The sequence below is a fragment of the Peromyscus californicus genome, unplaced genomic scaffold (assembly GCF_007827085.1).
Source record: "Peromyscus californicus insignis strain IS unplaced genomic scaffold, ASM782708v3 Scaffold_24__1_contigs__length_46423439, whole genome shotgun sequence".
Lineage (NCBI taxonomy): Eukaryota > Metazoa > Chordata > Mammalia > Rodentia > Cricetidae > Peromyscus > Peromyscus californicus.
This window is the reverse complement of record NW_026294535.1, coordinates 8,108,768-8,124,123: the sequence shown is the minus strand read 5'-3', so window position 1 is coordinate 8,124,123 and position 15,356 is coordinate 8,108,768. Positions and strand designations below refer to the sequence as shown.

Below are 15,356 nucleotides of genomic sequence, written 5' to 3'. Positions count from 1 at the left end.
GAGTGTGTGTGAGGGTCGTGATGAAAAACGCATTGCAGACTGTGGTGTGTGGTAAAAAGTAATCACCGGGAGAGAAGAAATATCAATTTCAGCAACTAGTTTTGGAGCAGATTTCTTCTAGCATTTCCTGGCAAATAAAATAAATGAAAATGAGATTTAGGTTTAAGATATTTATTTTCTCTGAATTAAAACATGCTTTTTAATGAAAGACAGTATAATATAAATATTACCTTAATATTTTTCTCAAAACATAAACTCACCTTTCAAAACTTCCACCAAAAAAATAAATGCTAATCCTTTCTACAATGATATGCATAGTTTTGTTCATAGACTTGATGGCATCCAATTTTACTTAAAAGTGGTGTTTCAAAGTGGCTGATGCTATATGTAGAAATAGAAATTACTTACACAGCTTGAGAAGGAAAATTTCCACCCCCTTCTGTTTAACAAACATTTATTTAACATTTCTAATGTGCCAGGTATTGAGTCAAATGACAGAAATGGGAATATAATCTAGTATTTCCCTCAGAGAGCTCCCAGGCCAACCCCGACAGGAATAAAACAGAATGTACTGAATGTTTGCTTTATGTGGAGAATGCAATTTACATTCCTGGTCTCAGTTCTGCCTTATTGCAGCCTCTGACGTAAGAGCACATTGCTCTGGCTTTATGGAGGCAGAAGCAGAAACTAAATTAACTTCCCCAAAGTTCATAGATGGAGCAGTTTGCAGATGAAATGAGTTCAGATCTGCCACCTCATCAAAGAGATCCAAACATCAAAGAGATAGAGTTTCTCGTCACACCTCAAGTTTAGCGTGGAAGATAAGGCTGTGAATAAATACGAATGGTCATGCTTGCTCCTGATAAGTGCTATATTAGAGGTGTGTACAGAGGTTAGGAGACATTAACTATGCCTGGGGAACTGGGCCAGGCCTCGCAGAGGAGGTCATCAGCTGACACCACCAGGAGAAATACCTGAATCCCAAGGCCTGGCTCCAGGAACGGCCAACAACCTCACAAACGAAGCCGTGTCGTTGGGCCACAGCTTAGGAAGTAAGAAACACGTTAAGGCAAGTTTCCACTCCATTCAGTTCCACAAATGTGCCTTGAACATTTGCTGTGCTTAGCATTGTGTCCGAAGTTAATAAAAAGAACTGGCAAAATGGGATCTTTTGCAGCAGACACTGACACTAACTGAAATTGTGGGAAAGAATCACCATTAACATGTGAACCTATTCTCTGTTCACAAACTCCCTAGAGATGTACTGTTGAATATGACTAGCCACATATGAATGCTTAATTAAAATGTTTCATTACTAAGAATGATTTAAATTTAAAACTCTCTTATTATTACTGACTACATCTCAACTGTTGATAGATATTCTCACATGGTTAATAGCTGTCATGTTGTTAGTACTGATCCCTCCTTTCATCTCAGAAAGTTCCTCTGGATGAGAGTCTATGGAAAGCCAAGGGCCTCTGTCCAGAAACTGGCTTTCTGGGAGGTCTCAGACTCCCCTGGAGTTTATCCATATGTTCCGATTTAAGAACTAGTTCCTAAACTCTCATGGAGTTTCTTGTCCAAAGGATCCAATAGATAGAGTGTAATAGATGGAGTGCGAGGAGTTAAGACCTCATAGTCAATTATATAGTGGACGTTGCTCTGGTCCAACCATTTAGAAAATGTCAGTGTGCTGAATCTTCATTTTCACACTGTCTGTGTATTTCCTGCTCTGCACTGTGGCTGGCTGTGCAGCATGAAAATGTAACCGTGAAATGTTACAAGTGGGTATGCTTTGAGAAGAGAAGCATTCATTTGTATTATTGTAAACTATTATCCTACTTTGCCACGCTTTACTCTTTTAGTATCTTGAAAAAGCTTTATATTTGTGTGTATGTGTATGTGCACGAGTGTGTGCTCATGTGCCCAGGTGTGTGCATGAATGCTCATGGAGGTCAGGGGTCAACCTCAGGTTGGTCTTTAGATACTGTCTTTTGTTTTGTTTGGTTGTTCAGGGTTTTCTTGTGACAGGGTCTCTCACTGGCATTAGGTGCTTGTCAAGTAGGGTGCCTGGCCAGGGAGCTTCAGGCACCTTTCTGACTCTGAATCTTTAGCTGGGATTACTAGCAATTCAGAATCAAGAAGATCCATGATGCTCACCCGGCTTTTTTTTTTTTTTTAAGATTTATTTATTTATTATGTATACAGAAGAGAGTGCCAGATCTCATTACAGATGGTTGTAAGCCACCATGTGGGTGCTGAGAATTGAACTCAGGACCTCTGGAAGAGCAATCGGTGCTTTTAACCTCTGAGCCATCTCTCCAGTCCCCTCACCCGGCTTTTTGACGTGGTTCTGAGGAATGTAGATCCTCATGCGTGTGTGCTTTTGGCATTTGACTGCCTGGATCGTCTCCAACCCCACTTGATGTTTTAATTTAGATATTGCGGGGATAAATATGATGCTGATACCATTAACTGACCCGAGCTGGGACTCTGCTGTTTCTTGATTATGGGACTATTTGCTTTACTGAAATAGTGCTCCGAGGCCTTGAGCTGTCATGTGAAGAGCAAAAGTTCACCATTTTCCTGGGATCTACAGAATTCAGATTCTGTTCATTGGTTCTTTGACCTTGAACTAGTTGCTCAACCTCACTAACCTGTGGTGAAGGGAAGCTGGGCTCAGGGTTGGGGGAGACTTGAGAGAACATGTTAGAAGCTGAAGTCTAGGCAAGAGTGAAACCAGTATTTTAACTTTTCAGTTCTTTTTCATTTTATTTATTTCTGAAATTTCAGTCATATTTGGTAAAGAAATGGACTGGGATTTTGCTTACATTTTATCTTTAATAATTTCATACTTTATTCTTCTGTACTGTACTCCTAAGACGAAGTGGCTTTACCCAAATCTGTCTGTCAGAAGCACTGTTGTTTTTCCCCCCTAGCTGATACAGGCAAGTTGGGCCCGAAAGGAAGGAAACTGATGTTTGCACAGATACTGTATATTGTGTGCTTGCTCAGTCATTTCCTGGGTCAGTGTAGAATGTAGTCTCAATATTTAATATGTGAAAATTCTGCTTTGCCATGGTAGAAAGTTTTGAATTCTAATATTCATAAAGAAGTCTTCCACTTATGAGATTTTAGATAGAAAGGACTAGAGGACGGCACATCCTTTCTTTATAGATGATCAGAGAGAGGCCCAGGCAGGGTAGTAAGTAATAGTTTGGAGACACCATTTAATTAAATTCAGAACCACGACTCCTCAGATCTAACATCCGAGGGGACCACCCACGCAAATCGGTTTTTACAGTGAAATTTGTAGCCAAGTGAAGGTGAGTATAATGAGCTCTGGAAGAGAATCGCTATGCTGAGGAAGCGGCCAGGTATAGGGAGCATGTGCGAAAAGACCTGAGACCGGAAACAGCAAGATAGCCAAGAAATGGAAAAGCTGGAACATGGAAAAATGGCTGGAAGGGGAAGGATCGTGCACGCCGCGCCTCGCAGGCCTGTTGGTATTTTCTGTGCCAGCAGAAGTTGCAAGCTCAAATACAGAGAGCGGAGGGAGAGAAAGTCATTGCCTCCCACGCTTTTTAAAGTGCCTCCCAGTTGACATCATTCCAGAGAATCCAGGGCTCTGAGGTCAGACTCCAAAGTCTAAACCCCAACTGCTTAAGGAGGGTAGGAGTAAGAAGTAACCCCAGCAAAGGCATTCTGTCCAGAGATGAAAACACTGGATTGTTGGAAGTATGAAGGAGCAGCCCAGGAAACACCTTTGTACACGAGAGAAATAATGGTACCTCATCCTACTGTTGCAAGGAATAACAGAATTGCAAATGCCTAGTATTAGGAAGAATTCATAAAAACGTCTGCTACTAGTAATAATGACAACAATATCAACTATTTGAGTACTTTGAAAACATTTTAAAGGCGAAGTGCACAGGTCCAGAATCCTAAGAATCTTCAGTCCAATTCCAAATTCCCAAGTCACTTGAAATCATTGTTTTGTTTTGTTTGTTTGTTTGTTTGTTTGTTTGTTTGTTTTTTCAAGACAGGGTTTCTCTGTGTAGCTTTGCACCTTTCCTGGAACTCACTCTGTAGCCCAGGCTGGCCTCGAACTCACAGAGATCCACCTGGGTCTCTGCCTCCCGAGTGCTGGGATTAAAGGCGTGCGCCACCACTGCCTGGCAAGTTGTTTTCTTTCTTTGTTTTTGTATTTGTTTTTGAAACCATTGTTTTTTAAGTTCAGTAAGAATTTCTTTTGGTGGCCGTTCCAGGGCTGAAGGATGTGAGACTCCGGTCATTCTTTATTCTACTTTGTGTGAATAGTCTTAGAATTTCACTGAGGAAATCATTGCTGTGTTTTCGTCCTACATGTCACACCCTGAGTTTTACCCAGTGTCATGAACACCACTGCATTCTCTTCTGAAGTCTAAAAGAGACGTTTTCCTCTTTCTTTGCAGTTCTGGGGATCAAGCCCAGGCCCTTGTCCAATCAAAGGGTCCTAAATTTTATTTATTTGTTTATTCACTTTATTAATTATAAACTTGTGCGTGTGAGTGTGTGTGTGTGTGTGTGTGTGTGTGTGTGTGTGTGTGTGTGTGTGTGTGTATGTGGGGGGGGAGTGCAGTCACCATGTGAGTAGGTGTAGGAGACTAGAGGTTGAAGTCATGCATCTTCAGATGAAGACAGTTATCTCTCTCTCCACCTTATTTTTTGATTCTCTCATGGAACTGGAGTTGCGCCATTCAGAGAGACAGGCTGCTCCTGGGACTCTCCCTCCCCATCCCTGGTGCTGGCATTATGGCTGTATGTCAGCAGGGCTTGATAGAGCATGCTGAGGCTCTGTCCCCATGCCTGCACAGCAAACACTTTACCCACTGAGGCCTCTCCCCCAAAAAGTTATAAATTCTAACACACATATGATTGTGTTTTCGTTGAGGAGCTGCTAGTCTGTCTATTTCAGTCAGCCATCAGCGGAACGCTTTATCTAGAAGTTTCCCTCTCCAGCTGGAGGTGTGAATACTGAGTATATACATGGTGTGTTTGCTTCAAGTCCCACTGTTCAGAAGGAACGGAGCTGGAATTGGGCTCTAGGGCTCCCTGACCGTGTGGAACAGAATCAGATGCACATCCACACTGTCTTACCTTTTACCTTTTTTTTTTTTTTGAATTTTGCATACTTTAAGCATTTTGTTTTCTAAAGAGCACAGCTTGTGTTTCCAAATATAGAAGCATTTTTGTAGCCTGCTAGTTTTTATTGCCTAGAGGTTTTATATCTAAGCATCTTCTTTAATAACAATGCTTTTAGGAAGAATTATTATCGCTATTTTAATGTCATCTCTAACTCGGGGCACTTCCCCCATGTCAAATTTAACAACATGTTTGGTGTGTATTGTCTCATTTCACCCTCACAACTAAGTTGCTATTGCATCATCATCCCCCATTATCTGAAGAGAAAACTATGACTGCTAAGAAAATTCCCATCTGCACAGAGATTAAGTAACAGAACATGGATTTGAATCCAGGTAGACTAATGTTGCTGGGTAGTGCATTCTTTTCTTAAAAGCTCCCTTCTATAACATAATAATTAAAATAGCAAAATAGCATGCCTATAGCAAAAAAAAATCTCAAACAGTAAAAACATTGTGTAGTTTCTTACCCCAGAAAATAATGTAATATCACCTTTCACACGCACCACCATTCAGTTTGTTAAAGATCATGAAGAAAGTTGCCTCACCTGCAAAACACACACACACACACACACACACACACACACACACATTACTTTTTACATTTATAAATATACACATTTTCTACAGTTCACCTTTTGAAAATAATAACTGCGTGCAGTAGAAACCCTCCCATATCATCACTATCATTATTATTGCACATTTGAATAATATTTGTGTATAAATACTGCAATTTTTCCAACCCTATCCTACTGAAGTATGTTTCCAACTTCTTCTTACAAGACGCTGAAAATGAATGTCTTCATTTGCATAAAAATTCTTTTCATGTGGAATTAAATATATCTCTAAGATAAATTTTCCTGGCACTGAAAAAAATTAATGCAAGATATTAGAGTCTTAAATGCCGGAAGATTCTAGCAAATTACCCTCTAAAAGTGTTTGTTTTCCCAAGACTGTCTATCAATTCAACCTAAAATCTTCATAATTTGAGGATGAAAATGAGTATTTTATAGATTTAATTTGAGCTTACTTGTTATTTATTTTTTAAAAGGGAAACATTTTTGTGGATTTATGCAACAGTTTCTAAAAACTATTTATGTCTGACTTCTATCCTCTTCCATACGCTGTTGAATGTTCTCTTGTTAGTTTTCAAAAGCTCATTACATATTAGCAACCTGCCATTCGTCTGTCCTCTGTGTTGCACATTTTTCCCTGAGGTTGTCATTTAAACATTTTAATCTGTCTCTCTATATAAACACACACAAAATATATAAAATATAGTATACATATGTTAGACATATTTACATATAAACACCTATTTTAAAAGTTAATTTTACAGGGCTGGGGAGATGGCCTATTGGTTAAGAGCATTTACTGCCTTCCCAGAGGACATGGGTTCGATTACCAGCACTCACATCAGTGGCACTCACCTGCTTATAACTCCAGCTCCAGGGTCTCTGATACCCTCTGCCCTCTAAGGGTCCCTCCATGAATGCAGTGCACATAAACTCACCTAGGCACACACATGTACAACAATAAAAATAAATAAATAAATAATAAAAAATTTTAAAGGTAATTTTATGTAGTTAAATACATTTTTATAGTTTTAGCTTTTACATAGTTTATATTGAAATATATTTAGAACTGACATATTGCTCTAATTTCTAGAATGATGACATTAATCCAGTTCTCTCGGCCCTTCTGTTCAGGTGTGCTAACAGAACAGGAGGCAGGTGCTCTGGGGCAGAATCTGAATTTGGAGTCATATTCACCATACAGCAATGCCCAGTTTCCTCAAGTCCAACCACAGATTTCCTCATCATCCTATTATTCCAACCTGGGTTTCTACCCCCAGCAACTGGAAGAGTGGTACTCTCCTGGAATGTATGAACTCCGGCAAACGCCGGCTGAGACTGTGTACCAGGCAGAGACGGAGGCGTCAGAGATGCCTGTAACCAAGAAGCCCCGCATGGCCACATCATCGGCAGGAAGGATAAAAGGGGATGAGCTGTGCGTTGTCTGTGGAGACAGGGCCTCCGGGTACCATTACAATGCACTCACCTGTGAGGGTTGCAAAGGTGAGTGCTTTCTGACTGTTCATTTTAGTAAAATTCCCCTGTGTTTAGTAAAATTGACTGCTACAATTTCTTGAACCAGTTTTATATGCAAGACAATAACCAAACTTATGAATTAAGTATAAAGGAACTACAAAACTATCCCAATGAAACAGTAAGATGTGTTATGGGTTTTTGTTGTTTGAACTGTCGGTAAGGCGTGGCCTTTTTTGAGTTTGAGTTTGAGTTTTGAGTTTGGTTCCGTGTGCCATGAAAGGCTCCACTTCACCGCTCTTCTCTGACCCACATCTTGGTTCAGTCAGAGCTCCATTTAGCCTCAGCTGGGGACGTATCGTGCGTATTAAGTTTGTCTTTGCTTTTTTCTCACTGCTCTTGATAATTAAGTCACATTTCTTGCTGTTAATGAGATCATGGGCACAAACAAACTCTGAGGGCAGCTGGTTTAGATGTCAGGACAAGATGGCCATAGAGATGATCCAGAGAAGCTATTATTAGTTTTTAAAAGAATATTATAAAATAAAAATGCAATAATAAATTTAATATGGGGCCTGTGAGATGGCTCTGCAGTTAGAAGTGCTTGCCGACAAGCCTGGTGTCCTGATCCCCAGGACCCACATGGTGTGGGAGAGACTCCTGGAAGTTATTATCTTATTTCCATACACAGGCCACAGCACGTGCATGCTGCCCCTGCTTAAACAAAAAGAAAAAGCATATACAAGTAAAAATAAATTTAACATGGGTAAAAGAGTTAGTAAAATGTATGGCACGCAGTGAAAACTTGGTGAGTCTCTGCTATTATTCCTGTTCTATTCAATTGTGTAGAGTGACGTAGGTGCAGGACAGCAGCCTGTGGCAGTTTCTGGAAATGCAAATTTGAGGTCCCACTCCAGTCCTATGGAATGAGAATTTCTGGAACCAGAACCTGAGAATCTGTGATTTCACAAGCCCTTCGTGCTAAAGTTGGAAAATTCTGGGCATAAGTTATATCTAAAAGGCACCCAAGAGGGTTGGTTCACCTGGCTGAGCACTGTGAGGTGGGCAACAGAGAACCTGGGGGTGGACGCACTCTCTTTCTCTCTCAGGTCACCACGAGGACAACTCCATACATAAAAATGAGGACTGGAAATCTGACTGGACAAATTCCAGTCTAGGTCATGCTTCCTGCCTAAAGAGAAAAGAAAATGAAAAGAACATTCATAGTTTAAAAGTCTAGATCAAAGGAAAACTCCCCATGTAAACACTCTATAACCTGTATGTTACAGTAATGACTACATGGGCTGATTCTCTCTGGGCCTTCACCTGGGAAATGGGCATTCTGTGTGCATCTGAAAGGACAGAGTACCATGAAATCCCTCCCCTCAGGGGCTCAGGGAACCCTGAGGAAGAGGAGGCAGAAAGAGTGTAAGAGCCAGAGGGGATGGAGGACACCAAGAAAACATGATCAAAGCTCCTATGAACTCACAGAGACCGAGGAAACACATGCAGGGCCTGACGGTCAGCACCAGGTCCTTTGCACACGTATTACGGCTTTCAGTTTAGTGTCGGTGTGGGATTCCTGAGTGGGTCTCTGTTTCCTGTGCCTTGTGTCTTCTCTTGGGCTCTTTTCCTTCTGTTTGTGCTGTCCAATTCTGATGTGTTAGTTTTTGTTTTATCTCGTTTATTATAATTTTATTATAATATTAAAACTTACATAATTTTATTATATTTAATAATTATTGTAATACTTATTATATTTTATTATTTTATTATCCCTCAGAAGCCTGTTCTTTTCTAATGAGAGTCAGAAAGGGAGTGGATCCAGATGGGAGGGGAGAGAAGGCGGGATTAGTGGGAACCAAGAGAGGGGAAACAGTAATCAGGCTACATTATGTGAGGGGAATAAAAACTATTTTCAGTAAAAGGGGGAAAAAGAAAGGAAACGGAGGGATATGCATATTATATCAGAAAGAAGCTGTGGTTTTGAGAGGTCAGTGATGCGAACACGTGGAGTGTATTTATCGTATTTACATTGACCACAACAGGGTTCTTTAATTTTCATACTGTATGCTTATTTTGTTGATAAGCAAACTGAAATCCAAAATGTTAATGAACAGACCCAGGGCTTCCCAGTTAATGGCGGTGGGGGCGGTCAGCTTTAAAACTACAGCTTATAAATCTAACTAACTCCACACCTCGTAAGAGTGACTTCCAGGCTGAGCGGCTTGTCCTACTCTTGGGCTGTCTGCTCACAGTCAATACTGATGACCTCAGTAGCCGAAGGGGGAAAGTCAAAGGCTTCATTTAGATATTGAGGTTTGATTTTGATTTATTGAGGTTAGATATTGATCAGCCCACGGATCAAACATCAAAAGTCAGAAATCTGGAACAGGGTACCTCATAAGTAAACCCAAGTAAAAAGGTCCTAAGAGTTCTGGGGCATGGCACAGTGACTGCAGGGAGACTAGAGAGCCAAGGGAAATCCCCAGCAGCACTCACCTAAAAGGCCTTCAGGGGAGTTTTCAGGAAAAGACTCCCCAGGATGGAGAAGCTAAGTCAGAGGCTGCGGGCCTCCAGGAAAGCATGGGACCACAGCTAGCAAGGCACACAGGTGGTCAGAGGAGCCTGGTCCTTTGAGACTGTCAAGAAGGATTCGGATGTAGACACATTTTTAAGAGCAGAGGAAGGCAGGGTTTCCTTCGATTGATTTTGGTTTGATACTTTGCCCCCATCATGCCAGCAAATGACAAGCTTGCAAGACAGAGCCAACAGGGCCCATCCCCAAAGGGCCAGACTACAAACACGTCAGGATCTTCGCCATAGACGCGTCTGTTGGGACGGCTCCACTCTGCAGACACAGCACGTATGCAGATGTGTAAAGAGTAGCCGTGGCCTCGTTCTACCGAACCTTGCTTATTACAGAAACAGGCAGGAGAATGAAGACCAAGGTATATTCTGTAGCCTGCTAGCACCCATTCTCAACCACAGACGAGGGCCACTAACCAGAACCAACTGCAAACACAGCAAGAATGCTCCACACCCGACCATGTGGGCAAGAAATGGAGCCTCTTGCCTAACTGGATTTGATTCAACATCAGGCCCTGAACTTCATTTCATTCAATTCAGGATTATTCCCCTACTCCTGCCAAACATCTTCTGAATTGTGGTCAGGTACCAGGTTTAGCAGAGTGCTGGGGAGTGACGGGGTGGCTTTGTGGTGGGGTTGATCCTCAGTACTCTTGAGCTAGCCTGTGGGGGTGATGTTCTGGCTGCTCTCCAGTCACCAGTGAGAAGATGGGGTGCTGTGCAGCAGCATCCTGGGGTGCTGCGTGCATTCCTCCTCCATCTCTGGCCCTATCTGTGCATTTCTTTTGGGTCAGGGGCAGGTCCCTGCCGTTGCTGCAAGGTTGTGGTTGCAATACCCGGCTGTACCAGGAAACCATGAAACTGTTGATCTGCTCCATGCCAGGCTGGGCACAGGGGACCCTAAGCACGCAGGATCCCAGATGACACTGGGTTCTGTCAACTCTCAACCCATCTCTAGGATTCAGTCTGAAAATGGGGACACGGGAGGAACAGAGTTCCAGCATCCCTTAGTTACTTCTCTTTGCCGCCCTAAACACTGCTGGTCACAGGAGTATACTACCTTAGATGTCGTACAGTGTTTGGGATTTGGGAGTTCAGGCTTTGGCGTGTTGTTTGTTTTTACTCTTTTTGTCTTTTGGGGGGACCCCAAACAAATCACACACAGAGGCTTATTCTTAGTTTATGAATGCCCAGCCTTCGCTTGGCTTAGTAGTAACCAGCTTTTCTTAACTTCAATTATCCTGTCTAACTTTTGCCTCTGGGCTTTTCCTGTTCTCTTACTTCTGTAAATCTTCCATTAACTCTGTGGCTTGCTGTGTAGCTGGGTGACTGGGTGTCTGATCCCTAAAGTCCTCCTCCTTCTCTCTTGTTCCTTGATATTTTCTCCTCCCAGATTTCTCCTTCTATATATCCTCTCTGCCTGCCAACCCCACTTATCCTTTCTCCTGCCTCGCTATTGGCCGTTCAGTTCTTTTTTTTTCTTTTTCTTTTTTTTTTTAATGCTGAATGCTGTTTATTGAAGGAGGGAAGAGGTCTTAAATACAGACTTACAGCACAATGGGAGAACCCCAGAGGGCAGAAGTTCGCTACTGATGTTTTACAATCTTGCATCTAAGCTGTTAATGCCCATTATGCAGGATACACATACAAGGAACTTCCCTTAAGCATTCAGGAGGGTGGAACCTGGCAGGGAATTAGTATAGGGAGGATATCAAGGTCAAGGTCAGCAAACAAGGCAACAGTTACCCAAAACGGGGGCCAGGACCCTACAGGTCCCCCTTTTACTAAAAAATGAGCTTCTGACTTAGGTTTTGTGGGAAGTCAGCAGGTCACCTTACCTGTCATGGAGATGCCTGCCCAGGACACACAGGCGCTCTGTCTTAGGTTGGTGAGCACCCCCCAGGAATTACCTGTCTCTGAATACTCATTATCATACAGGCTCAATCGTGTGTGAGTTGCAGAGTTAACTGCTGCCAAAGATCTCAAAGTGGCACTGGGCTTGTAATCTGTGTGTTTGACACAGAAAAGACCAACAGAGGTCCTATCCCACCCATAGCCAGTAGGCTAAAGGCAACTGAGCCATTCCCTTCCTTAATGAGCCTTACTGCAAATTGGAGTCCTTGTAAGGTGGTATCCCAAAAGCAAATGGAACTTGAGTTTATAAATTTATAATTTTCAAAGCCAATCAAAATGTATATAACTATTGAATTAAATTTATCATGCCCAATAGAATGAAAGATTAATTAACTGTTGTAGCTACTTTTGCTGCCAGGGTCTCCACTGTGCTAGCTGTAGTAAGCAATTATGAAATGGTAATCCCATAAACAGTAGCAGCAGTGGCCGCCACTGCTATAACAGCAACAACGGCAGCAGCAATGTCAAATTCTCTTCTGGAGCATGTGGACATCCACTGGCATGGATACAACTTCAGGAACACGAACCGCCAAGGCCCATTTTTCTTGATCCCAGCATGACTTAGGCTGGTAGCTCTTCTGGAGAATCCAAAAGCATGGCTACAGTTCCTAGGTTATTAGACCATCAAGTGTTTTAGACAGGCACAATCACACAGCTTCACAGAATTAAACAAATACAATATACATGAAAGTAACACAGCTTAAAATAATATTCCACTACATTGGTGACTGAAAAGTCAGTAACAGTCTGTCTTGTGGTCTTGTGTGTTCTCATAAGAGAACAAGCGAACCTGCTGTAGCTTAACGATCATGGAAGGGCAAAGGGCTTCGAGGAAGTGAGAACCGCATAGAATAGGATCAAATACAGTCCAACAAAGACCTGTTCCAGGAAGGTCTAATAGCTCAGCCAACCTTGTCCCCACAACCTGCGGCTCTCGGTGGCGTATCTCATCAGATACAAAGCTGATTTCACTCTATAACATTCTTCAAGAAGACTGTGGGCTATAGAGTCAGTCAATCAGCATGCCTAAGATCTTGGCTCTTTATAAATAATCAAGTTACTCAAGACGGCAGCTAGAACTCAGTGAAATGAAAGAGAAACTACTATTTCAGGCAGAGTGGAGCAAATATAGGAACAGTCAAAAGAGCCACAACCGGTTCCATGCTAACCTCGAGGAGTCTACTCAGAGCTCTGTAGCAATCCTGGCCTGCTATGGCCTGAGCTATGGCTGCTCAGCCACAGAGTAGAAAATGGGGACTTGGGAATGCACCACCATAACTATTTGCCACAGCAATGTACACCTAAGCTGCCATGTAGGGCCCAGGAAGTTGTCTTTGCTGGAATGAACGGCTCCAGGGCCGTATCTTGTCTGTTGAATCCACACACATTGATGTCCTGTATCCTCTCTGTCAGTCTGCTCACCTGGAAGCTCAGCTATTGCCATTACAGAATCCCATGACCCTGCTTGAGGGTAGAAAGGGCAGAGCACAGCGGCAGCCTCCCTCCTGTTCTGCACTGACTTCTAAAGGTATCCTTATGGCAGAGCTTTGCAAGGGAGTTGTGTTCATCTTTCCTCCCTTACAGTAGCCAGAAGGAGGATGCCATTGATATGAAGCTAGCCAAATCTCATTCTACCTAGCACTTTATTTTCTATATGCCCCAGCTCTGAAAGTGAAGATATTGTCTTTTTTTTTTTTTTTTTTTTGGAGCTGAGGATTGAATGCGCTCTACCACTGAGCTAAATCCCCAACCCTGTGAAGATATTGTCTATAGATTCTCTGTGAGAGTTAAGAAGATTACTGTATATAAAGCTCCTGCTTTCTCTCTCATTTTGGGGTTGCCTTACAGGCTGCAGGGCCAATGAGACTTGAAACACAACCCCCCAAAAGAGAAAAATTTGAGACTTAGAAACAAACTGGAGAGCACAGTGAAATTTCCTGCTGTTGTAGCTTCTGTCAACAGTTTCTCGTTCCATAAGAAATATTTTAATTTATCTGAATGTCTTATTTGTCATAGATACAGTATCAATGAGAGAAATTGCAGTTTCCGGTGTTTTTTAAAGTAACCACTGAAGACACAAGAATAGTGTAGACAGATAGTGACTGGCATTTGCTTGGCCCTAGATTAAATCTAGACTTTTCTTCCTCTGGCAGCCATCAGTACCGTTTATGAAATAGTCACGTCTGGATGAATTTTGATTCAAATCTCAAATGTTGGCCATCAAAAGCCCATCGGCATCTGACTGGGAATTTGGAACAGCTATGTTCCCTATAGGTCAGCGTCTGTCACATCAGCCTCAGTATCACAGTCTACATATGCCACAGAGAGGACGGTAGCACTCTTGAAAGGCACTGTTTGGGTTAACGGGTGGCCCCATTGTCCTTTGGAATATATTTTTATATAAGATCATGAACCAGCATTATGCTTAGTTCTGAAGTTGTAGGAAATCTTCCAAAAATATTGAGACGATTATCACATGAAGTGGATTTAGGCTGTTTCCAATGGGGGACTTTGTTTATGGACCTTTCTGACTGACAAGCAGCCCTGATACTCATGTATTGAGATCACATGTATTGAGACTCTAGCTGGGATCAAGCACAAACTGGTTGGTGAAATTGTCATAAAGCATGATGTAGTGTAGGTTTCCAAGGATTTCATGGCACTGGGAGCCTTTGATAGGTGAGTCGTGACGTCACAGGTAGGTCAGGACTTCTTTTTCTCGCTGTCCTAAGTTAGTTCCTGTCTCTGGAATCCAGCCTCCTCACTTACAAAGTGAAGATAATGCTGATGAGGAGAAAGATGAGATGACAGTGGAGATAATGGTGGCTGTGATGACAGACAGATGGGGAGGTAGATAATACGCATCAGGTGATCACCATATGAAGGCACTGTTCTAGGGCTTGCTGTTGCTAACTCATTTGACCTTTGGTGTGGGAGCCCACAGAGGTTTCCTAGTGACAATTTCCTTGCTTTACCCAGCAGGGCTGCATAAGGGGATGAACTGACTGCATGCATGGTGTTTGGAAGGGTCTGTACTTGGATGTGTGGTGTGCTTTGATCTGGCAAGGGGAGGGCCTTTGCCCCACCCCTTGGCATTCCTGTAGAAAGCCCGTTGAAGAGACAGAAGGGGCCAGTGGATTTTGATCCAGGTCCTCACGAAGCTAGTCTGCATTCCTGACTGTTTTATCTCTGCTATCTTTCCATCTACTTATTGCTTATGCCTCTCTCTTCCACATAAGAACCCAGTAAAAGGTAGGGGTGGGTACCCCACACTTTGGCACAATTCCTTAGCTAGGTATTTACAGATTGCCATGATGTAGCTCTGATGTTCATACAATACAGTGCTTCTCAACCTTCCTAATACTACAACCCTTTGATACAGTTCCTCATGTTGAGGTGACCCCCAACCATAAAATTATTTTGTTGCTATTTCATAACTATAATTTTGCTACTGTTATAAATCATAATATAAATATCTGATATGCAGGATATCTCATATGTGACCCCAAAGGGGTCAAGACCCACAGATTGATAACCACGGATATGGTTGAGATCAAATGTACTGAGACTATAGTTGTATGGGAGGCAATTAACACACACCCTGCCAATGGCAAATACTTAG

At 42.3% G+C, this 15,356-nt stretch overlaps 1 protein-coding gene across 1 annotated transcript in view; it reads left to right on the top strand.

The window, feature by feature from the left end:
- Nr1h4 (nuclear receptor subfamily 1 group H member 4) overlaps window positions 1-15,356 on the top strand; it is a 59,866-nt gene that overhangs the window by 9,681 nt on the left and 34,829 nt on the right. Inside the window, exon 2 of the mRNA XM_052753761.1 lies at window positions 6,893-7,261. Coding sequence (XP_052609721.1) covers window positions 6,893-7,261 — 369 coding nt within the window. The remainder of the gene's footprint in view (window positions 1-6,892; window positions 7,262-15,356) is intronic.